This window comes from Neoarius graeffei, chromosome 9 (assembly GCF_027579695.1).
Source record: "Neoarius graeffei isolate fNeoGra1 chromosome 9, fNeoGra1.pri, whole genome shotgun sequence".
NCBI lineage: Eukaryota > Metazoa > Chordata > Actinopteri > Siluriformes > Ariidae > Neoarius > Neoarius graeffei.
In genome coordinates, this window is record NC_083577.1 from 7025530 (window position 1) to 7050745 (window position 25216).

General features: G+C 40.6%; 1 protein-coding gene across 2 annotated transcripts in view; it reads left to right on the forward strand.

Moving 5' to 3' along the window:
• LOC132891444 (CASP8 and FADD-like apoptosis regulator) overlaps positions 1–25216 on the forward strand; it is a 47650-nt gene that overhangs the window by 11752 nt on the left and 10682 nt on the right. The window contains exons 1-9 of one of the 2 annotated variants that reach the window (XM_060928994.1): positions 853–934; positions 6835–7125; positions 7454–7559; positions 14132–14267; positions 18593–18657; positions 18862–18925; positions 22193–22239; positions 23176–23257; positions 23340–23853. In XM_060928994.1, the coding sequence (XP_060784977.1) occupies positions 6839–7125; positions 7454–7559; positions 14132–14267; positions 18593–18657; positions 18862–18925; positions 22193–22239; positions 23176–23257; positions 23340–23853 (1301 nt within the window). In that variant the 5' untranslated portion in view covers positions 853–934; positions 6835–6838. Of the gene's footprint in view, positions 1–852; positions 935–6834; positions 7126–7453; positions 7560–14131; positions 14268–18592; positions 18658–18861; positions 18926–22192; positions 22240–23175; positions 23258–23339; positions 23854–25216 lie in introns of those variants that run through there. The other variant, XM_060928993.1, reaches the window with a different exon arrangement.

The following is a 25216-nucleotide window of genomic DNA, read 5'->3' on the forward strand; positions in this document are numbered from 1 at the left end:
CGGTCTTGCAATTGCAGGAGATCATTTCAAACCATGCCTTGGGGATTGGATCTAGTATCATTAGGATCAGCACTAGGTCAAAGTCAAAAGTCAAAGTCCTTCCCGCGCCTACAGTACCTGGTATTCCTAGGCAGTCTCCCACTCAAGTACTAACCAGGCCCAACTCTGATGGTGGCGCATCGGGCGGCGCCGATCTCCGTTTCCATAGCCCTCGGCCTCTCACATAGCTAGGGTTACAGTGGGGGGCTAGTCCTCTGGTAACCACGAGAGTTTAACTCACCATGCACATCTGTATTGCAGCGTGCCTTGCCAGATGATAGCAGGTACCATTTTTATAATGGTCTTTAGTATGACCCGACCATGAATAGAACTCACGATCTCACGATCAAGAGGCGGACACGCTACCACTAGGCCACTATCAGCACTAGGTAGTCATCTTTTATTATCCATCCAGACTCCTCTGGTTTGGGTAAGACTGGCCTTGCGATGTGAGCTTGACGCCATATCATAGCTTGATAATGTGCTCTCATCACATCACATTGTGCTTCAATGCGTCACTGGTAGGTGGAAGCTTGTCAAGGCACGCGGCTTTAGGAAATAGGATAAAGCAAGCTACTGGTATGTCAGTTGAATCTACTTCTTGATTTTGATGTTGATACTATGTGGCTTGGCAGAGGAATGCACTCTACTGAGTGTTCTTCTAGTTCTTGTATTTACTTTATGCTTTTAGCAAAACCTTGACATGTCCACATTACATGTACATGTTGTTAGTTTTTTTCTTTTTTATCAGACATCTAATTTTTTAGGTTTGTTTACCTGACATGTTTCGACGTACGACTGTCGTCTTCCTCAGAGTGTCACCGGATGTTATTGGTGACGCATCTTTTATCAGCTGATGTTTCCGAAGGCGTGGCCTTCCTGTCTGGATTGACAGGTTGGTCCCATACCTGGAGTGCCATCTTAATCAAAAACTAACAATATTCAATATAAGACATAATGAACGTAATTGAAAGATACATGTACATGTGTTTAAAAGGTAATACTGATACTTAGTCAGTATTGGGTCACTGGGATCTGATACTGGCGTGTGGTTAATATTAGGCTGTGTTTGTCATGTTTTCTTTTCCAGTCCTTTGACAAAGTTAATGTCATGAGTGTGTTATTGTTTTATTGACACTAGACCTAGGTAATATGACACTGATATCATGCTAAATTCTGATATATTGCATCTTTTCTGGTGTATTATAAGTTTTGCAATATTATTTTTTCATAATTCAGTGCAGCTCATTTTATGTTAATTGTACTAAATAGTAGTAAAAATAACCTTGAGCTGAATTTTTCACAGATTTTTCAACAATGCATTGCTACTATTGTACAGGAATAGTTTGGTACAGGAATACATTGGTAGAGCAGCATGGTGGTGCAGTGGTTTGTACTGTTGCCTTACAGCAAGAAGGTTCTGGGTTTGAGCCCAGTGGCTGACAGGAGCCTTTTTGTGTGGATGTTCTCCCCGTGTCTGTGTGGGTTTTCTTTGGTTTCCCCTGCAGTTCAAAGACATGCAGTTAGGCTAACGGGCTGCTCTAAATTGTCCATTGATCAAGCTTGGAGAGGGATGGGCTCCACCAAGTTTAAAGTGAATGTAATGCCCCTAAACCACACTTTTTTCCTTGTACAAAGCAATAATCATTATGTTGATTGACCATGTGTTTTCGAACCAAAGCTGATCCAAAAGGCCATAATCAGAAGATCCCGCTAAGATTGTTACACGTGTGACGTCACGTCACACGTGTAACAATCCAGGTATCAATTTCGTTCATGTGCGCAGCAGTGGTTAGACCAGTCTTGATATGGAATCACGCTTTGGAGAGAATTCTGATAGTGATCATGTCGGATGAAGGGGCAGATGATTATCAAGGATACTCTGGAGTAAATGGTTATCTTTTCAAGCCCCCAAGATGAGAAACTTCCAGTTCACGACAGTCCCACTCACTGCCGACAACGCAGCACCAGCCAGAGAGAATTGTAAACACATATTGGTTTGTGGATTTTTATTCTAAGCTGGCCGCTGCAAAATATAGGGAAAATATTTACATGTACCTCAATAAATGCAGAAATATAATCTTTTAAATGTACACTTATTCAGTGTACTTACTGAAAGAAAATATGAAATGGACGATAATAGGGGAATTGACGAACTGTTCAAATGTCAGCTCAAATGTCATTTATTAAATAAACGGGTTTCTTTTTTGCTCCAATAATTCTCATGTGGTCATTCTGGTGGTGATGAACACCTGATGAATCAGATTTATTAGTAGTAGTTTACACGAAATCTGCCTGCTTCGTTTGCACAAACTTCGCCCACTGTAGCTTCAGATTAGTGTCATTTCTCAGAAATTTGTGAACTGAATGACCTGTTGTATATTAATTTGAACATCCAAACACAACACAGCAGTTTCCTATCATTATTTTTGTAAGATTTCAACAAAAATATCCAATTTCAGCGGATAAACAAGCATGGAGTCAGATGAACGAAAATGACCCAGATAACCGGGGTTCCACATGTGACATCATGTGAGATTAGCCCTAGGGCAAGGCTGCCTTTTTCCGGGATCCGGAAGCTGCGATTTATCAATAGTTGTATGCTTGATAATAAAATAACATAATTAATATTATTTTCCCCCTGCTTTATTAATTCATTTTGGTCATTACTAATGATATATATTAATTTTAAAGCATTGCAATAAGGCATTACATACACTTTAAATGCTCTAGACACACTTGGTACAGGTATAATTTGGTGCAGGTGTAATTTGGTACTACTGGATCCTTTCATCCATCCATTATCTGTAGCCACTTATCCTGTTCTACAGGGTCGCAGCCAAGCTGGAGCCTATCCCAGCTGACTACGGGCGAAAGGCGGGGTACACCCTGGACAAGTCGCCAGGTCATCACAGGGCTGACACATAGACACAGACAACCATTCACACTCACATTCACACCTACGGTCAATTTAGAGTCACCAGTTAACCTAACCTGCATGTCTTTGGACTGTGGGGGAAACCGGAGCACCCGGAGGAAACCCACGCGGACACGGGGAGAACATGCAAACTCCACACAGAAAGGCCCTCGTCGGCCACGGGGCTCGAACCCGGACCTTTTCAGCCAACTATCTTTTCATCTTTTCAGCCAACTGCACCACCAGTGCACACTCACTCTCTCACACACACATTTCTGGTCGGGAGAGAGACCTCTTCCTCTGCTCTCCCTCTCCTCTTTATAGGGCGCGGTCATTGGGGAAGACACACAAACACAGGTTAATTCCCATCAGGTGCAATGATTCCACCACTTACCTTCCCTGACTCCGCCCTGCATTCACAGACTGCCGCTTGGCCACGCCCCCACCGCCATAGTGCCATGATACACTTCTACAAACATGTGTTGTGAAGATCAGACTTTGATAGATCCCTGTTCTTTAAATAAAACAGGGTGCCCACTCACACCTGATTGTCATCCCATTGATTGAAAACACCTGACTTTAATTTCACCTTCAGATTAACTGCTAATCCTAGAGGTTCACATACTTTTGCCACTCACAGATATGTAATATTGGATCATTTTCCTCAATAAATAAATGACCAAGTATAATATTTTTGTCTCATTTGTTTAACTCGATTCTCTTTATCTACTTTTAGGACTTGTGTGAAAATCTGATGTTGTTTTAGGTCATATTTATGCAGAAATATAGAAAATTCTAAAGAGTTCACAAACTTTCCATCACCACTGTACCTAAGCCAGCTTTGAATCAGAATCTAATCAATCCTTACCCCATGGATCACCTTTCCACCAAATTTCATCAAAATCCATTCACTACTTTTTGAGTTACATTGGGAACAGACAAACAACCCTTGGTAAAATTTTCTATAGATTTCTATAGAAAAAAAATCTATAAAAATTCTATAAAATTTCTAAATGAAATTTTATAGAATTTTTATAGACTTTTTGTAGAAATTTTATAGTTTTAATAGAAATTTTATAGAGTTTTAATAGAAATTTTATAGAGTTTTAATAGAAATGTTATAGAGATTATACATAGAAATCTTATAGAATTCCTATAGAAAGTCAACAGAACGATTGGTTCTTGAGAATGGTTTATATTTTGTATCTGAACATTTAAAGCATAAGAAACAAGAAAGAAATAATTCCTGCTTTCACTTAAGAGATGGTCGGATTGGGACCCTGCAGTTAGTGGTTGCAGTGTGTAAAAATGAATCTCATCTCATTATCTGTAGCCGCTTTATCCTTCTACAGGGTCGCAGGCAAGCTGGAGCCTATCCCAGCTGACTACGGGCGAAAGGTGGGGTACACCCTGGACAAGTCGCCAGGTCATCACAGGGCTGACACATAGACACAGACAACCATTCACACTCACATTCACACCTACGGTCAATTTAGAGTCACCAGTTAACCTAACCTGCATGTCTTTGGACTGTGGGGGAAACCGGAGCACCCGGAGGAAACCCACGCGGACACGGGGAGAACATGCAAACTCCGCACAGAAAGGCCCTCGCCGGCCACGGGGCTCGAACCCAGGACCTTCTTGCTGTGAGGCGACAGCGCTAACCACTACACCACCGTGCCGCCCGTAAAAATGAATGTGAAGATGATATATGTAACTGTAAAAAAGAATTGTACTGTATATTTCGACATTTAACATCTACTCGAATAATGTTTCAATTAAATACAGGTATATATAAAGTTAAGGGGCATCAAATTAGAGAGGTTGAAATCACTAATGAATTGATAGCATGTAATTTATCTGATATAGCAAATAAGTATATTTACATGAAAATACAAAGAAAGACGTTTGTTTCACTTCTTCCAAATGCCATTGAGCTTGACTGAAAATTAATGTATAGCATATATCAGCGTTTATTTTGGAAGTACATTTATTAAATTATCTCTTAAACTGTAATTTACATTTGGATCAATTGAGTTGTTGATCAGAAGTGTTATTATGTGAGATAAAGTAAATGAAATAAAGAACATTTTTATTGGAGATAAGTACTAAAGTTATTCTTTGGATGCAAGGCCTTTTGTCTCAGACTGGAATTTCTGTAGGGTCTTTAAAATCCACCAAGTTGTGTTTTTATGGAAATAACCATTATGAAATTTATAAAATTCTGTTGGCCCTAATAAAGTAGAGCTTCTATAGAACTCTGTATCAATTCTATAGAAATCGTTTTCTATAGACTACTATTTATATAGAATTCTGTTGAGATTCTATAGAAGCTGTTTTCTATAGAGTACAACTTCTATAGAATTTATACTATTTCTATACAACTTCTATAGAAACTATTTTCTATAGAGTATTAGTTCTATAGCGTTCTATAGAGATTGCATAGAAAGAGGGGTTTCTATAGGATTTTCTATAGAGTTTCTATAGAATTCTAAAAAACATTTTGACAAGGGAAACAAACGTAGGCGAAAATATAACCTCCTCCAACAAAGTTGGTGGAGATAATAAAAAAAGATAAACATTTAAGGTTCACTTTATTGTCAAAAAAACCCACATCACTTTTGGATTTGTAAGTTTGTCTACTGTTAAAGGAACAGTCCACCGTACTTCCATAATGAAATATGCTCTTATCTGAATTGAGACGAGCTGCTCCGTACCTCTCCGAGCTTTGCGCGACCTCCCAGTCAGTCAGTCGCAGTCAGACACGCTGTCACGCCTGTTAGCAATGTAGCTAGGCTCAGTATGGCCAATGGTATTTTTTGGGGCTGTAGTTAGATGCGACCAAACTCTTCCGCGTTTTTCCTGTTTACATAGGTTTATATGACCAGTGACATGAAACAAGTTCAGTTACACAAATTGAAACGTAGCAATTTTCTATGCTATGGAAAGTGCGCACTATAATGACAGGCGTACTAACACCTTCTGCGCGCTTCGACAGCGCATTGATATCTGAGCTCCGTATCAGTGCGCTGCCGAAGCGCGCAGAAGGTGTTAGTACGCCTGTCATTATAGTGCGCACTTTCCATAGCATAGAAAATCGCTACGTTTCAATTTGTGTAACTGAACTTGTTTCATGTCACTGGTCATATAAACCTATGTAAACAGGAAAAACGCGGAAGAGTTTGGTCGCATCTAACTACAGCCCCAAAAAATACCATTGGCCATACTGAGCCTAGCTACATTGCTAACAGGCGTGACAGCGCGTCTGACTGCGTCTGACTGACTGGGAGGTCGCGCAAAGCTCGGACAGGTACGGAGCAGCTCGTCTCAATTCAGATAAGAGCATATTTCATTATGGAAGTACGGTGGACTGTTCCTTTAAATTCTGAATCATTGACTGTATAGATACTTTCACACCAATTGGCAGACCGAGTGCTCAAAAAATACTGAAGCAGAAAAACAACTAGGGTTTTCATCTGAAGCATTTCAGCTTTTTAGAGTCCATGGTGCTTGTCAACGGACGTAACATGAAACACTGGTGCAAACAAGGAATTTTATGTAACTAGTCTTTCGTAAATTGTGTAAATTTCGTAAAGAAACCCTGATTGTGAAATACTGACTGTGCAACTTACCATGCACAATACGAGTTTAATGCTAATTAATTTCGATGTATGGTTTAGGATCAGCTGATTCAGTTTCTCATCTTCTCCTGCAAGACTTGCTTTTCATATTAGAGATGGAAAAAGATGGAGCTTAGGAATCCTAAAAGCTTCACACCTTGGATTAAAGTGAATTTGATGTATATTGGGTGATTGTATTTGTTTTTCTTAGTGTAAGCTCGTGTAAATTGTTTAGTTTTCCTTTACTCTCCATTCTAGGAGGATGTCTTTGTCGAAAGCAGCTCTCATCAACCAAATAGTAGAGAAGCTCAGTCTGGAGGAGTGTAAGCGTTTGTTGTACCTGTGTGGAGAGTTATACACCGAGCAGTGCACCAGCAACGTCAAGGAAATCCTACAATCTTGCATGGTCCAAGTACAAACAGAGGAGGCCTTTCTGATGGAGCTGATGCTCAGGATGAGGCGGTATGACTTACTCTTGAACGTGTTGGGCATCAATAAGACCAAGGCTGAGCAGCTTTTGGAAAACGGCCATGCTCTGTCAGATTACAGGTACTTTAACTGTCATCATTCGCATCAAACTCATTTCAAAGCACATTAAGTAATTACAAATCTATTCATCAGATTCATGAGAAATATGCTGCTATGAATTTATCAGCTCATAGAGAATATACTCATAGAGTCTCAGCGTATACTAGTGCTTCAGAGAAAAAAATATATATCTATTGTTTGAATCTCAGTATTTTCACAGCCCAAGTAATTTATTCAGCAGCAAATAATTAAATGGATCTCAAGGCAACAATGATGACTCCGATTTAAATCTAAATGCTCCTACAATGTACAATCAGGTCTCTCAGACAGGTGTTTTTCTGTCTTTAAGGGTGCTAATGGCTGAATTGAACGAGGACATCGGATCGGACGATTTGGGGTCGTTAGTTTTCCTGCTGAGAGGCACCCTGCCTAAAGAGAAAGTGGAAAAGTTTGAGGTAAAATGGCAAGAAATTGAACTCTATCTGTGTCTGATCTCGATGGATGTCATTTATCTGCACCTGGTTTTAATGTATAGAATTTCTGAGACTAATGCCGCTTTTCCACTACAAACGCGGCTGAGTCGGGCTGAGCCGTGCCGTGCTGAGTTGGGCTGAGTCGAGCTGAGCGGGGCTGTTGGAGTTGCATTTCGACTACCACCGCGCTGAACCGTGCTGGCTGGAAGTGGGTGGACACATTGGGTGGAGTTAGCGAAAGTGGGTGGACGTCACGTGATGTCGTTAAGCGGCGCAAACAGTGACATCAGTGATCTTTTAAGCGGTAGTCTCACGACCCGGATAGTAAACAATAAACATGGAGGACATGGAGTCGTTAGTGTTGCTGGTCTTGGTGCTGTGGCTTGTTGTCACCGACAACGCCAACAGATACTGGCAAGAGCGTATAGATGAGGCGAGGCGCATAAGGCTTCAGAATTCTCGTTATTCTCCTTCTTCCAGGTTTACGGTGTTTACAGATCCCAGCGCGCTCGCGGGGCGTGTGTGGGCATGTGAGGACACTCCTCCTCACCAATCAGTGCACAGGGGAGTGTCTGCTCACGCCCCCAGCCTCACTCAGCTCGGTTTGGCTCGCTTCAGCCCCACTCCAAAACGATGCGAGTTTTGGGTGCTAAGCAGGGCTGAAGCGAGCTGACTCGTGCTGTTTTGAGATAGTCGAAACGCGAGCCGTGTCGGGCTGAAGTGAGCTGAAGCGAGCTGAAAAAGGGTAGTGGAAAAGGGCCATAAGTACTGCTCTAGAAAGAGTTTCCTGCTGCTCAGGAAGTCTGATGAAATATAAACCGACTTATCAGTCTTGCTTTCGTGTCATGGCCTTGTTTTGGAAATATCATCAAAACTCCCCAGGGTCATGGCAGTTATGTGCTCATTTAACGTCAGCAGGACCTATTTATTTATAGCCACGTTTTTAATTTTGTTTTTAGCATTCTCACGAACTGACTAAAACAGAGCTATAAAAATTGGGAGTAAAAATACAATCATGGGCCCTGAGTCCTGCTGTGTGGGGGGGATTTTTTTTTTAAACATCTGCCTGAGTGGTACAACTTGTTGGGAGACTGCGAGATGTCAATCAAAAAACAAGCCATGTTGTCATTTCACTAACGGGACCAGAGAAGGTAAATGAAACACAAAATCTATGAAAGTCTGTGAAAACACTTTCCTTTCCTGATGAGCTGCCTTCAGTGAAATAATTTACAACCCCGATTCCAAAAAAGTTGGGACAAAGTACAAATTGTAAATAAAAACAAAATACAATGATGTGGAAGTTTCAAAATTCCATATTTTATTCAGAATAGAACATAGATGACATATCAAATGTTTAAACTGAGAAAATGTATCATTTAAAGAGAAAAATTAGGTGATTTTAAATTTCATGACAACAACACATCTCAAAAAAGTTGGGACAAGGCCATGTTTACCACTGTGAGACATCCCCTTTTCTCTTTACAACGGTCTGTAAACGTCTGGGGACTGAGGAGACAAGTTGCTCAAGTTTAGGGATAGGAATGTTAACCCGTTCTTGTCTAATGTAGGATTCTAGGTGCTCACCTGTCTTAGGTCTTTTTTGTCATATCTTCCGTTTTATGATGTGCCAAATGTTTTCTATGGGTGAAAGATCTGGACTGCAGGCTGGCCAGTTCAGTACCCGGACCCTTCTTCTACACAGCCATGATGCTGTAATTGATGCAGTATGTGGTTTGGCATTGTCATATTGGAAAATGCAAGGTCTTCCCTGAAAGAGACGTCGTCTGGATGGGAGCATATGTTGCTCTAGAACCTGGATATACCTTTCAGCATTGATGGTGTCTTTCCAGATGTGTAAGCTGCCCATGCCACATGCACTAATGCAACCCCATACCATCAGAGATGCAGGCTTCTGAACTGAGCGCTGATAACAACTTGGGTCGTCCTTCTCCTCTTTAGTCCGAATGACACGGCGTCCCTGATTTCCATAAAGAACTTCAAATTTTGATTCGTCTGACCACAGAACAGTTTTCCACTTTGCCACAGACCATTTTAAATGAGCCTTGGCCCAGAGAAGACGTCTGCGCTTCTGGATCATGTTTAGATACGGCTTCTTCTTTGAACTATAGTTTTAGCTGGCAACGGCGGATGGCACGGTGAATTGTGTTCACAGATAATGTTCTCTGGAAATATTCCTGAGCCCATTTTGTGATTTCCAATACAGAAGCATGCCTGTATGTGATGCAGTGCCGTCTAAGGGCCCGAAGATCACGGGCACGCAGTATGGTTTTCTGGCTTTGACCCTTATGCACAGAGATTCTTCCAGATTCTCTGAATCTTTTGATGATATTATGCACTGTAGATGATGATATGTTCAAACTCTTTGCAATTTTACACTGTCGAACTCCTTTCTGATATTGCTCCACTATTTGTCGGCGCAGAATTAGGGGGATTGGTGATCCTCTTCCCATCTTTACTTCTGAGAGCCGCTGCCACTCCAAGATGCTCTTTTTATACCCAGTCATGTTAATGACCTATTGCCAATTGACCTAATGAGTTGCAATTTGGTCCTCCAGCTGTTCCTTTTTTGTACCTTTAACTTTTCCAGCCTCTTATTGCCCCTGTCCCAACTTTTTTGAGATGTGTTGCTGTCATGAAATTTCAAATGAGCCAATATTTGGCATGACATTTCAAAATGTCTCACTTTCGACATTTGATATGTTGTCTATGTTCTATTGTGAATACAATATCAGTTTTTGAGATTTGTAAATTATTGCATTCCGTTTTTATTTACAATTTGTACTTTGTCCCAACTTTTTTGGAATCGGGGTTGTGCAATAATGTACTGTACACGATTGTCCGCAATCGAAGGATCTGCTCTGGAATCTCAGATGGTTAATTTTTAGAAAAAAAAAGGCAATAAGTGACCATTTTTTAAATATGTTGATCAGTTCTACCGCAGTATTTTCCAAGGGACTTGGTTTAATCCGTAGTCCTCCAGTGTATGACCTTTGATCTAGACTGTGGACTACACATAAACTTTGTTTCGAATAATGCTGTTTGTGTATGTTTTAATCCACATGAATTCTTTACCCAGAAATGCAGTGTATTTTTAATACCCATGTATTAGAACTACCAGAAAGTGCACCATGGGACATTTTCTGCACTAAAATGTTGTACCTTGCTCTTTGTAATGGAAGAGACGGGGCTGACAAGGGTGTGTACTTGAATTGACCTGAAATGGGAGAGAGGATGCAAATGAGAAGCAAAATATCTAATAATCAGATATCATTTCTGCCTAGTATTTCAACTGAGATGTTTCTACACTACAAATATTAGATGCTCCATGCTCACAGATATTTAACAGTTATTCCACAAAATTGAGTCGTACATGAGCTGATAGCCGACAAGGTGCATGGCACCGAGTTCCCTATAAGCCATGTACAATGAGATTGAGTGGAAAAACTGTTTTATTCTATCCACATTCACTGGATATTGAGAAACAGAGCATTTTTATTTTTATTTTTTGCAAATTTGATAAATAAAAACTTTATACAAAACATCCAACAAAATAATTTCCGCTGAGAATGTAAAGAAACCGGAGAAATGACAGGAGCAATTTGTGAAAAATGCTACAATAATAATTCTTGAAAAATTATATATATATATATATATATATATATATATATATATATATATATATATACTAGTGCATCTAAAAAAATTAGAATATTGTGAAAAAGTTCAATATTTTCCATCAGTTATTTAAGAAAGTGAAAATGTTATATATTATAGACTCATTACACATAAACTAAAATGTTTCAAGCATTTTTCTATTTTAATTTTAATCAATATGGCATACAGTACAAAAACATAAAAAAACCCATCTCAAAATATTAGAATATTTCATTTCGAGTTTGAGTAAAACAGTATGAACACAGTGTATCTCTCGGTCTAGTTCAGTACACACAACCACAATCACGGGGAAGACTGCTGACTTGACTGTTGTCCAGAAAATGATCACTGATGCCCTCCACAAGGAGGGTAAGCCACAAAAGGTCATTGCTGAAAAGGGTGGCTGGAAAAGGTGCACAAGCAACAGGGATGGCCGCAGTCTTGAGAGGATTGTCAAGAAAAGTTGATTCAAGAACTTGGGAGAGCTTCACAAGGAGTGGACTGAGGCTGGTGTCAGTGTATCAAGACCCATCACGAACAGACATCTTCAAGAAAGGGGATACAACTTTCGCATTCCTAATATCAAGCTACTCCTGAGCCAGAGACAATGTCAGAAGTGTCTTATCTCGGCTAAGGAGAGAAAGAAATGGACTGTTGCTCAGTGGTCTAAAGTCCTCTTTTCAGATGAAAGTACATTTTGCATTTAATTTGGAAATCACGGTTCTAGAGTCTGGAGGAAGAGTGGAGAGGCACAGAATCCAAGGTGTTTGAAGCCCAGTGTGAAGTTTCCACAGTCTGTGATGATTTGGGGTGCCATGTCATCTGCTGGTGTTGGTCCACTGTATTTTATCAAGTCCAAAGTCAACACAGCCATCTACCAGGAGATTTTAGAGTACTTCATGCTTCCATCTGCTGATGAGCTTTTTGGAGATGCTGATTTCCTTTTCCAGCAGGACTTAGCACCTACCCACAGTGCCAAAACTACTACCAAATGGTTTGCTGACCATGATATTACTGTGTTTGATTGGCCAGCCAACTTGCCTGACCTGAACCTCATAGAGAGAACCTATGGGGTATTGTCAAGAGGAAGATGAGAAACATCCGACCCAAAAATACAGATACGCTGAAGGCCACTATCAAAGCAACCTGAGCTTCAATAACACCTCAGCAGTGCCACAGACTGATCACCTCCATGCCACACCGCACTGATACAGTAATTCATGGTAAAGGAGCCCCAACCAAGTATTGAGTGTATAAATGAATATACTTTTCAGAAGTTGGACATTTCTGTATTGTAAATCCTTTTTTTGATTGATCTTAGGGAATATTCTAATAATTTGAGATACTGGATTTCTGATTTTCATGAGCTATAAGCCATAATCATCAAAATTAAAACAAAAAAGGCTTTAAATATTTCACTTTACATGTAATGAATATAGAACAGTGGTTCTCAACCGGGGGGGCGCGCCCCCCTGGTGGGGCGCGGAGGTACTCCAGGGGGGTCGCGAGTAGGCTTCATGTATGGAGGAAAAAAAAAATCTGGGGCTAACAGGCTATAGTAGCTAAGCAGATGCAACACATTTACCCATGTCAAAATGCAGGACATTGGACTATTACATATAAATCAATACTATTATAAAATCTATCATCAATCTATCATAAAATCTTGTGTGTAGGTTATTTTAAGCCCGTGACGCGAACATGACGCAACGTCACGTGAGTGAGTCTGCATACCGTGGCCACCGTGTGAGTGCTTGCCACACACACACTAGTCTGGTTTCTTGCCGAGTTAACTCGTGCCGACTCTCGCTAGTCTACTATCATCAATCCATCGATACAGCGCAAAACCCAAACAGTCTTTTTAAAGACTACTACCCCACACTGTATTTTTGCTTTCCCCATTTCAGCTCTACCCAAATAATTTGTTGTTTTTGTTGTTTTCTTACTGCTAGTCTACTATGGATAATGCTACTACTGCTGCTACTGCTACTACTACTACTATTACTACTACTACTCCTACTACTACTACTACTAATAATAATAATAATCTAGCCCAGGGCTATCTATCTATCTATCTATCTATCTATCTATCTATCTATCTATCTATCTATTGGTCGATATAAGGTGCTGTAGGTCGGGTGGCGTCACTGCGGGTGAGTGTGTTTGGGGGGGGGATGGGGGCAGGGCGAGAAGAGGGGCCCCCAACTGCAATGAACCAGCTTTGGTGGGGCCCAGGTTGCAAAAGGTTGAGAACCCCTGATATAGAATATATGAAAGTTTACCTTTTTGAATTAAATTATGAAAAAAAGGAACTTTTTCATGGTATTCTAATTTTTTGAGATGCACTAGTATATATATGTTCTTACCATCAAATACTTTCATTCATATTTTGTTGCTTTCTTTTTTATTTTTTGGGGTTTTATTTTCGAGTAAAGTTTTTATTTCATCTTCGGTTGGTTCAGCAATATGCTCTGCCATGTTCTTCTTCGTCCTTCTTCTTCTTCTTCTTCTTCTTTAGAGTTTTTTGGCAGTTGGCAAACCAATTTAAAGGTGCATTACTGCCACCGGCTGAGCTGGAGTGTGGAACAGGAGCTATTGGGGAACAAAAAAAAACTATATTCTTTTAGCTATTTCTGTTTCTTTTAAATACTTGATAGCAAAGCTGCCATTTTGTTTTTCTCCGCTCGTGGTATATGAGCTTATATCCTAGGAGTAGAGTAGCCAATCAAAGTGCACGATTGCTCATATCCAGTGAATGTGGATAGAATAAAGTGTATTATAAGTATATAGTACATAGTGCACAGTGTATCATTACCATTTAAGGCGCCGCTCTGGTGACAAAAATAATAACCACTGTGATCACATGATCTTCTCTGTAGTGCTTCCTGGATGTGGTCATGGAACTGGAGAAGTTGGATCAGATCTCCAGCACCAGGATGGACATGATGGTGAAATACCTGAGAGCCATCCACCGTGTCGACCTGGCCAAGAGACTCAGCCAGTACCAGAGCAGAGGTGGGAAATACCATTACATCATGACATCATTGTAATCCTCAGAGTCAATCACAGACAGTGGTTTGCTCCGTCACATGGGGAAAAATATCACTACTGTACTGAGTGGACTCAGTTCCCTTTTCTGTTGTGTGAGTTCCTCATTCCAGGATAAATGTGAAAGTGCATTGCATTGTATTTATAAAGAAAGAAACCTTCATTATTCGTCACATGCACACTTCAAGCACAGTGAAATTCATCCTCTGCATTTAATCCATCTGAAGCAGTGAACACATGCACACACACCCAGAGCAGTGGGCAGCCCAGAGCTCCCGAGGAGCAGTCAGGGGTTCGGTACCTTGCTCAAGGGCACCTCAGCCCAAGGCCGCCCCACGTCAACCTAACTGCATGCCACGGTCAAAGTCACCGAGATCGCAATTCTCCCTCCAATTCCACCCCCTACCCTCCCGATTCTGATGCTTAATGCCAACATTAAGTGAAGCACTTGATTGACCTGCATGATTTTATTCATTGCGCTGCTCTCACATTACATGCTGAATAGCACACTCGTCAGACTCTATCATGTGTAGTTTGAAGAACTGCACTCCAACCATTTTGTTTTCTCGAAATAGTTTTTGGCATGTAGTTTAGATTTAGTTTTAGAAAAATAAGTTATCAGGAGGGCGGCACGGTGGTGTAGTGGTTAGCGCTATTGCCTCACAGCAAGAAGGTCCGGGTTCGAGCACCATGGCCGGTGAGGGCCTTTCTGTGCGGAGTTTGCATGTTGTCCGCATGGGTTTCCTCTGGGTGCTCCAGTTTCCCCCACAGTCCAAAGACATGCAGGTTAGGTTAACTGGTGACTCTAAATTGACCGTAGGTGTGAATGGTTGTCTGTGTCTATGTGTCAGCCCTGTGATGACCTGGCGACTTGTCCAGGGTGTACCCCGCCTTTCGCCCGTAGTCAGCTGGGATAGGCTCCAGCTTGCCTGCCACCCTGTAGAACAGGATAAAGCGGCTAGAGATAATGAGATGAGATGAAGTTATCAGGATGAACATTATGCTTCCAGGAATGCTTGAGTACACACTCGTTTCCTTGGCTTGCATGCAATAGCAAAATATTTCCATTTTTGCTGAAAGCCAGTAATTTGTGTAAGACAACTAATATTGTTTTTTTTCCAAGGCTTTTGAAAAATCATAGTTTAATGTCAGCCTTGTGCAGTTTATATATATATATATATATATATATATATATATATATATATATATATAGAGAGAGAGAGAGAGAGAGAGAGAGAGAGTTAAGGAATGGATATTTGAAATTACTCTATCCATATTCACTGGATATGAGCAATCGCGCACTCTGATTGGCTACAATACTACTCGGCTATCAGCTCATATATTGTGAGTAGAGAAAAACAAAATGGCGGAGGATGTTGCTGAACCAACCGAGGATGAAATAAAAACTCTACTCGAAAACAAACCCCCTCCAAAATACAAAAAAGCAACAAAATATGGAATGAAAGTATTTGATGTTAAGAACATATCTTTGTTTTTTGTTTTTTTTAATTTTTCAAGAATTATTATTGTAGCATTTTTCACAAATTGCTCCTATCACTTTGCCGGTTTGTTTACATTCTTCATCTTTAAGAATTTTTTTTTTTTTTTTTTAGACTGGTTCAAAACCTCAAAGCACTTTGAAAATTAAATAACTGAAATGCCCAAGGAAGAATTAAATAAATATCTAAAGCTATTCTATATTTCGGCACGACAGCAAGATGGCACTTTCTCCAAAAAAACAAAAAACACTGAAGTCAATTTGTGCAGCCATCGATAGGTTTTTAAGAAGTCCGCCTCAGCGGAAATGATTTTGTCGGACGTTTTGTATAAAGTTTTTATTTATCGAATTTGTAAAAGATAAAAATAAAAATGCTCTGTTTCTCAAAATCCAGTGAATATGGATAGAATAAAACAGTTATTCCACTCAATCTCATTGTACGTGGCTTATAGGTCTATCAGCTCATGTACGACTCGATTTTGTGGAATAATTGTTAAATGTCTGTCTTTAATGGGACATAATCAGGTATCATTTTATCCACATCAATTATTCTACATACAGAAAAGTAATGAACAGATTAAATGTTACAACCCATTTCACGTTTAACGTGCATGGCATATCAGTGCAGCAAAATACTGGCACACAGCTTTTTTGACAAAGTACTGTAGACGAATGAATGCATAAAGAATACACCCCCCCAAATAAATAAATAAAATTAAATTAAAAATTCAGGATTTGAACACTGGTCTCTCAAACAGTTAACCAGGAATTTGTCTGCTCTGCTCTTGCATGTCCATATTTGGTAGTCTGATTTATTTTGGTATTCTCTTTCCACATTCCTTCCCCCATGGTTTAATCAGTAAGCATTAAAAAATAGGGTGTGTTAAAGAAACAAGATGTGATAAAGTTCAACAAGAAGTCAGAAATGTTGGTATATAATAATAATAATAATAATAATAATAATAATAATAATGATAAGTCTCCAAGGACCCCAGCATTTCATCACTGGATCTACAGGTAATTCTTGCAACTGTTGGTGTGAAAGTGCACATATCTACAATCAGAAAGAAATTGGACAGATTTGACCTGTATGCCAGGAAAAAAGCCTTTGATGTCCAAAAGGAACGTTAAAGCAAGACTACAGTTTGCCAGTAAACATATTTTGGATTAACTTGCTCTGGACAGATGAATCAAATGTGTGGCACAGACCAAAGATGGCTTTTCAGGAGCAGAACCTCATACCAAACTATGAAGCGTGGTGGTGGAAGTGTTATGGTTTGGGGTTGCTTCGCTGCTTCAGGCACTGGGAAGCTTGCATTCATTGATTTAGCTATAAATTCTGAATTATATCAAAGAGTGTTTGAAGATAACCTGAGGCCATCTGTTCAAAAGTTGAAGTTGAATCAGAGGGGGACCTTTCAACAAGATAATGATCCTAAGCACACAAGCAAATCCACCAACAAATGGCTCAAAAAGAAGAAATGGAGGGTTATGGCATGGCCAAGTCAAAGCCCAGTTTTGAACCCAATTGAAATGTTATAGGGAGATTTGAAAAGGGCAGTACATGCAGGAAAACCCTCAACCATCCTGTAACTGAAGGAATTTGGCATGGAAGAGCAGTCAAAAAGTTCAACAGTCTGATGTCAGAGAGTGGTGGACAATTATCCAAAATGCCTACAAGAAGTTCATCTCATCTCATTATCTCTAGCTGCTTTATCCTTCTACAGGGTCGCAGGCAAGCTGGAGCCTATCCCAGCTGACTACGGGCGAAAGGCGGGGTACACCCTGGACAAGTCGCCAGGCCATCACAGGGCTGACACATAGACACAGACAACCATTCACACTCACATTCACACCTACGCTCAATTTAGAGTCACCAGTTAACCTAACCTGCATGTCTTTGGACTGTGGGGGAAACCGGAGCACCCAGAGGAAACCCACGCGGACATGGGGAGAACATGCAAACTCCGCACAGAAAGGCCCTCGCTGGCCACGGGGCTTGAACCCAGACCTTCTTGCTGTGAGGCGACAGCGCTAACCACTACACCACCGTGCCACCCCCTACAAGAAGTTATTTCTGTTAAAGGGGCCAATACTGGCTTCTGAAACCAAGGGTGTACTTACTTTCTCCACAGAAGGAGATTACATCTATTGATATTTTTGTTGAATAAATGATTGAAAGAGATGATTTTCCTTCTTGTTTTGTTCAAGTATATCACCTTTTATCTGAAGGCACTGCGTCAAAGAGAGTGAAACATTTGCTTGTTTAAATATGTTGGGAAAAGTCTACAATTTCCATAGGATATACTTATTTTTTTCATATGACTGTATGTTTGTAAACTGATATATTTATAAAACTAACATTATTATTATTATTATTATTATCATCATCATGGGGCGGCATGGTGGTGTAGTGGTTAGCGCTGTCGCCTCACAGCAAGAAGGTCCTGGTTCGAGCCCCGTGGCCGGCGAGGGCCTTTCTGTGCGGAGTTTGCATGTTGTCCGTGTGGGTTTCCTCCGGGTGCTCCGGTTTCCCCCACAGTCCAAAGACATGCAGGTTAGGTTAACTGGTGACTCTAAATTGACCGTAGGTGTGAATGTGAGTGTGAATGGTTGTCTGTGTCTATGTGTCAGCCCTGTGATGACCTGGCGACTTGTCCAGGGTGTACCCCGCCTTTCGCCCGTAGTCAGCTGGGATAGGCTCCAGCTTGCCTGCGACCCTGTAGAACAGGATAAAGCGGCTACAGATAATGAGATGAGATTATTATTATTATTATTATTATTATTATTGCAGCTGAAACACAAAGACCTGCTGCAGTAAATCCGAGAGAGGAGCGGCGGCCTTGTAGAGCCCCATTGGTGAGTAAAACACCATCCCTGTGATTTCCCCCTGAGCTTATCGTACCCCAAGCCTCAAAGTGGCTGCTTTTTATATGATTTTATTATTGACTGTATCTTGGTATTATATTGACATATAAGCGGTATTATCATTTTAAACTCAGAGCTGTAGATCAACATGTGCAGTTGTGGTTAATCCTTGCCTTTCCTCCCTCTGCCCTTCAGCCTCACACTTCAACTGCGTTTCCACCCACATCCTGCTGTGAAAGGAAGCACACCACACCCTGCAGTGAGTTTAAAGTTTTATGCATCAAATAAATGTAATGGTGTCGTACTTTATCCTATTAATTATTGTATTATTTTGAATGGTTGGATTTTTTTTTAAATGTAATAAATGCACAATAATTCCAGTAATAATTAGTTAAATAATTAAAAATAACTCCATTAACATTTTAGACAGTATACTATCTGTGCAATATTATTCTACAATGTTCACTACAATAATCTATAGAGGATATTACATGGTTGTGTGAAGATATGAAGTTTATCTTTGAGTGGTGAACATATTTCATGAGTGAAATATTTTTCAGCATGAGAAGATAAACTTCATATCTTCACGCCACCGTGTAATGTTCTTTATATTGCATCCATAAAAAAATACGCAAGTTAATCAAAAGAATTTTAATTTTGAACCGGTTCGCCATTTTGAGAACACATGTCCAGTCAGCAGGAAAACACTGCGAGTGACATCATCGGACTGAAATGTCGGGAATTATTATACATACTGGACACTTTTTCCATGGAATAAAAACATGTATTCTGTTCTCTTCTAGTGGGTTTATTGATAGCATGCAATATTGTTATCATATCACTTATCCGCTGGGTATTACACCACTCTACCCAATGGAGAATGAACGTGCAATATTGTTATAATATTGCACGTTGCCAAGACAACATGACATCATACGTCAGAGACGTAAAACGTCCGTGTTAGCAATTTGTAAACAAACATGGCTGCCAGGTTTGCTTCATTAAAAATGGAAGATTTTGAGAGAATGTTGGCTGCCAGGTAGCTCCATTGTGTGTAGCTGTTGATGTTGATTTTAAAAGTAACTAAGTAAATTCTCATCTCATCTCATTATCTGTAGCCGCTTTATCCTGTTCTACAGGGTCGCAGGCAAGCTGGAGCCTATCCCAGCTGACTACGGGCGAAAGGCGGGGTACACCCTGGACAAGTCGCCAGATCATCACAGGGCTGACACATAGACACAGACAACCATTCACACTCACACCTACGGTCAATTTAGAGTCACCAGTTAACCTAACCTGCATGTCTTTGGACTGTGGGGGAAACCGGAGCACCCGGAGGAAACCCACGCGGACACGGGGAGAACATGCAAACTCCACACAGAAAGGCCCTCGCCGGCCACGGGGCTCAAACCCGGACCTTCTTGCTGTGAGGCGACAGCGCTAACCACTACACCACCATGCCGCCACTAAGTAAATTACACAGGGAAAATAATAATAATAATCAGCTTGACTGTGCAAACATTGGCCTTCACTAACACTACACTGGCTGGAAGGTAACTGGACTGCCATGCTAACAGCACCGAGTCGCGGGTAAGCTCGCGTCGACCTTCCCTAACGCTACTGCGACACCGGCTGGAAGGTAACTAGACTGCTGCACTAACAGCACCGAGTCGTGGGTAAGCTAGCATTGTCCTTTGAGAATGCTGATATGAAGAGTGTGTATGTATTATAAAAATAATAATTTTGGCTGGCTCTTTTTTCATGGTCTATCAGATATATTCCATTCAGCTAGCATGGTACTGAATTCGTCTTTGACCTGTTCAATATCATGCAAGCTGAATGGAATATATCTGATAGACCACTCAATGCCAGCCAGTATTATTTAATTATTATACATACAGGATACTTTTTTGATTGGATAAAAACATGTATTCCATTCCCTTCTAGCAGTTTCATTCATTTGGTTTGGTTGCATGCAAAATTGTTAGCATATCGCTTATCCTACGTGTATTACATCACGCTACCCAATGGAGAATGAGCATTGAATATGGTATACGATATTGCATGGTTGTCAAGACAACATGATGTCACACATCAGAGCTGATACAAATATTCAAGTAGAATTTTCTGCTGCATATGTATGTGCAGAAGGATTTCTTTGTTCACCGGGAAAGAGAAAGACGCGTTGAACATCCAAAAGGCTACCAAAACTTCATTAGATATTCTTCACGCATATTTACAAGAGAAAAATATACCAGTGGACATCGGAAGACTGGAAAAGAGACACGCTGGAGACATAAAACTTCCATGCGAGCAAGCAACTTTGACAGTTTGTAAACAAAAATGGCTGCCAGGTTTGCTTCATTAAATACGGAAAATTTTGAGAAAATTTTGAAAGAGAAAGATGCATTGAACACCCAAAAGGAATGTGTATGTATAATAATAATAATCCATCCATCTATCCATTATCTGTAGCCGCTTTATCCTGTTCTACAGGGTCGCAGGCAAGCTGGAGCCTATCCCGGCTGACTACGGGCGAAAGGCGGGGTACACCCTGGACAAGTCGCCAGGTCATCACAGGGCCGACACATAGACACAGACAACCATTCACACTCACATTCACACCTACGGTCAATTTAGAGTCACCAGTTAACCTAACCTGCATGTCTTTGGACTGTGGGGGAAACCGGAGCACCCGGAGGAAACCCACGCGGACACGGGGAGAACATGCAAACTCCACACAGAAAGGCCTTCGCCGGCCACGGGGCTCGAACCCGGACCTTCTTGCTGTGAGGCGACAGCGTTAACCACTACACCACCGTGCCACCAATAATAATAATAACAACAATTAAAAAAAATATTGGCTGGCTTTTTTGTGGTATATCAGATATATTTCATTCAGCTAACTCATCTTCAACTTGATCAGTATCATGCTAGTTGAATGGAATATATCTGATATACCACTCAACACCAGCAAATATTATTTAAATTTATCACTCAGATCCACGATGTAGATAAACTTCATATCTTCAAGCCAACATGTGATTTTCTTTTTATGGTATCGACACAAACACAAACAAAAAGTACCTAAATTTATCAAAACAATTCATCAATTTCATTACGAGTGACATACAGAGATTTATGTCACGTTTTTTTTTCCTCCATGTCCCGGATGGCGCTTGTATGACAAATACGAATGGCGTATTTCCGAATAAAGCACTCGTGTTTATGTTACGTAATATAATATACAATACTTTATTATATACAGCATCTAATGCATTTTGTTAACTTATTATATTTGTCCTTCATTAAAAATTGCTTTTATTTTGATAACACATTTCTCACATTCAGTGTTGCTTTTAAAATAGAATAGAGAGGGAAAACATATTAGCACGTCACCTAATAAAATGATTTCATGCATTGTTCTGTCATGAGCTTTCTCCCTGGAGCACATTTTAGTCACTGCTTCAGTGAGGGTATTTTTGTATTATTAAAATGCTGAATATTTGATACTTTTATTTTCCAGTTAACACCATAGTACCCCAGTGTGTCTCACCCAACAAAGCCTATGAGGTAATAAATTCTACATTTTGAACATGTCTACATTTTTCAGCTTTTTTAAATTATTATTATTTAGTAGTGCTGTCAAGCGATTAAAATATTTAATCGCGATTAATGTCGCGACTGTCATAGTTAACTCGCGATTAATCGCAATTTAATCGCACATTTTTGTCACATGAAAAACCATGTAATTCTCTTATCAGCATAAAAAAGTGAATGGGCTTGCTCACCGTTCGAACTACGGGGGTACTCGGGGGATCTGAGATCCCCTGAAACAGACATGAGATCCCTTGAAAACATGATTTGGGAAATGTTGGGGGGTCTCTAAAATATTGGCAAAATGATGTTTATTGACATAGCAATCGTGTGTAACGGGAAGCATTTGCATATCCGAAGTGAGCGCGCGATGGAGAGCCGCGCTCTGAGCCAAGCGCAAGCACCCCCCCAAGGGAAAAAAAAAGGGACCCCCCGAAAATATCGGCATAGCTCGAACACTGGTTGTACCAATGTGTTTTTTTTTTTTTTATTGCAGAGCATAACACGTCTTGTCACAGCCACTGCAAAATGGGGCTGGAGCCGCCGATGGGAAAACGAAACCTAAGCCGAGCACCGTGGCTCTTCGGGGGAGGGCAGAGGACTCTGGCTGTGCGGGGCGTGGCATCATGTCACAGAGCGTTAATCTCACGATAAAAAAATTATCGCCGTTAAAATTGAGTCAAGTTAACGCGTTAATAACGCAACATTTTTGACAGCACTATTATTTAGTTTAAATTACAGAAGTTTAAATAGTTTAAAACTGGAAAATCTAGCTAAGTAATATGTAGAGTGAATAGAAAAACTGTTAAAGACTTCCCTGACCTGTTAGCTCTTTGTGTAGTTACAACAGCTTGACGATGCATTTGTACCCAAAATGCACTGCACTCACACCATTCTGCTCTGTTTAATCAGCAGCGGCAGGAGGAAGTGTACTGGATGCAGAGCGAGCCTCGGGGACTGTGTTTGATCATAGACTGTGTGGGGAATGAAGGAGGTGAGGAATTATGAATTATGTTGTATTACCAGATACTGGACCATAAATAGGTGCTGAAGCTTAATAAATTCTCTCCCTACAGCCCACCTTGAGCAGTTATTTTCAAGCCTTCACTTCCGTGTGAACCTTCACATGCTCCTGAGCGTCAGAGAAGTCTTTTCCTGCCTGGAGGACATCTCTAGACAGATTGAGCATTACAGCATGGACGCCTTCGTCTGCTGCATCATCAGCCGTTCCCACTCATCCCAGCTCCTCGGCACTGATTCATACGGTCATATGGGACTCCACCTGAACACCATCCGTCAGCTGTTCATGCCTAACTCCTGCCCGAGACTGACAAGAAAACCCAAACTGTTCTTCATTCAAGGCTATGAAATCTCAGAGTCTTCAAATTTCATAGGGTTCTGTGATTACGAGGATGGAGAGCTGGAGACGGACAGCCCCGTCCACTATCCCTGCAGGGTGGAGGATGTGCCGGAGGAGGCAGACTTCTTCTGGAGTCACTGCTGGACTAATGCAAAGCAGCTTGAGGACATCGACCATCACTCAGTTTATTTACAGTCCCTGAAAGAGGCCTTAGTCAGTGGACAGAAGAGGTAAGCGTGTGGAGTTGTGTGCCAACTGTTCCTTAAAAAAAACACATTTTAAATTTTAAACACTTGAAAGATCTTCTAATGGCACTGCAGGGCTTTCTCCAGAAAAAAAATATCAGAGCAGTGCTACTGATGCAGAACCCAGTCCATAAGATAGACAGATAGAGATAAACAACCAAATAAATAAATTAAGTATTAAGATGGTAGTCCTAGAGATGCAGATTAACTTTATCGTTCATTCAATATTAGTCAATCATATTATAATAATAACTATAATAAGTCTCTGGCAGATATTCAGTTTTAGTTTCAAGATTGTCTACTGCCAGTACTGGCCAGCTGCTTCACCTGGGACACAATTATTTCTTTTGCACATCAGAACCACACTCCACAGCAACTGTCACAGAGCACAGTGTGCAATGGGAGACGGTACCCCATGTTGTTGTATGCTAATGCCGTAGACGTAGTGTGCTATTTTTATCACCCACGTGTGTCTGAACTGACAGCAGCAGTAAACAGCCCCAATTTTGCCACCTAATCATGAATGGATCTAGCATGAAACAGGTCCGTATACACGTGACGTCTTGGCTACTGAATACGGCCCTGATAATAAGAGTGTCTAGTGTACTTACTTGAAATGCTCAGTGATTTTGGGCAGCTTTGTAGTACACCTCTTCATTTTCCAATTCCAGGATGCCAGTAATAGAATCGAGGTCAAATCATGCAACAGTGCCATGTAGCAACCAGCGCCTAGAACGTGGTTTTATGTGTGGTTGCGAATGGCAGTCAGTGCACTCAGCAAAACCCTTTATTTTCACTTCTGGGTTGAGTACCAGAATAGTCTAGACCTATATATTACAACCCCGATTCCAAAAAAGCTGGGACAAAGTACAAATTGTAAATAAAAACGGAATGCAATGATGTGGAAGTTTCAAAATTCCATATTTTATTCAGAATAGAACATAGATGACATATCAAATGTTTAAACTGAGAAAATGTATCATTTAAAGAGAAAAATTAGGTGATTTTAAATTTCATGACAACAACACATCTCAAAAAAGTTGGGACAAGGCCATGTTTACCACTGTGAGACATCCCCTTTTCTCTTTACAACAGTCTGTAAACGTCTGGGGACTGAGGAGACAAGTTGCTCAAGTTTAGGGATAGGAATGTTAACCCATTCTTGTCTAATGTAGGATTCTAGTTGCTCAACTGTCTTAGGTCTTTTTTGTCATATCTTCCGTCTTATGATGCGCCAAATGTTTTCTATGGGTGAAAGATCTGGACTGCAGGCTGGCCAGTTCAGTACCCGGACCCTTCTTCTACACAGCCATGATGCTGTAATTGATGCAGTATGTGGTTTGGCATT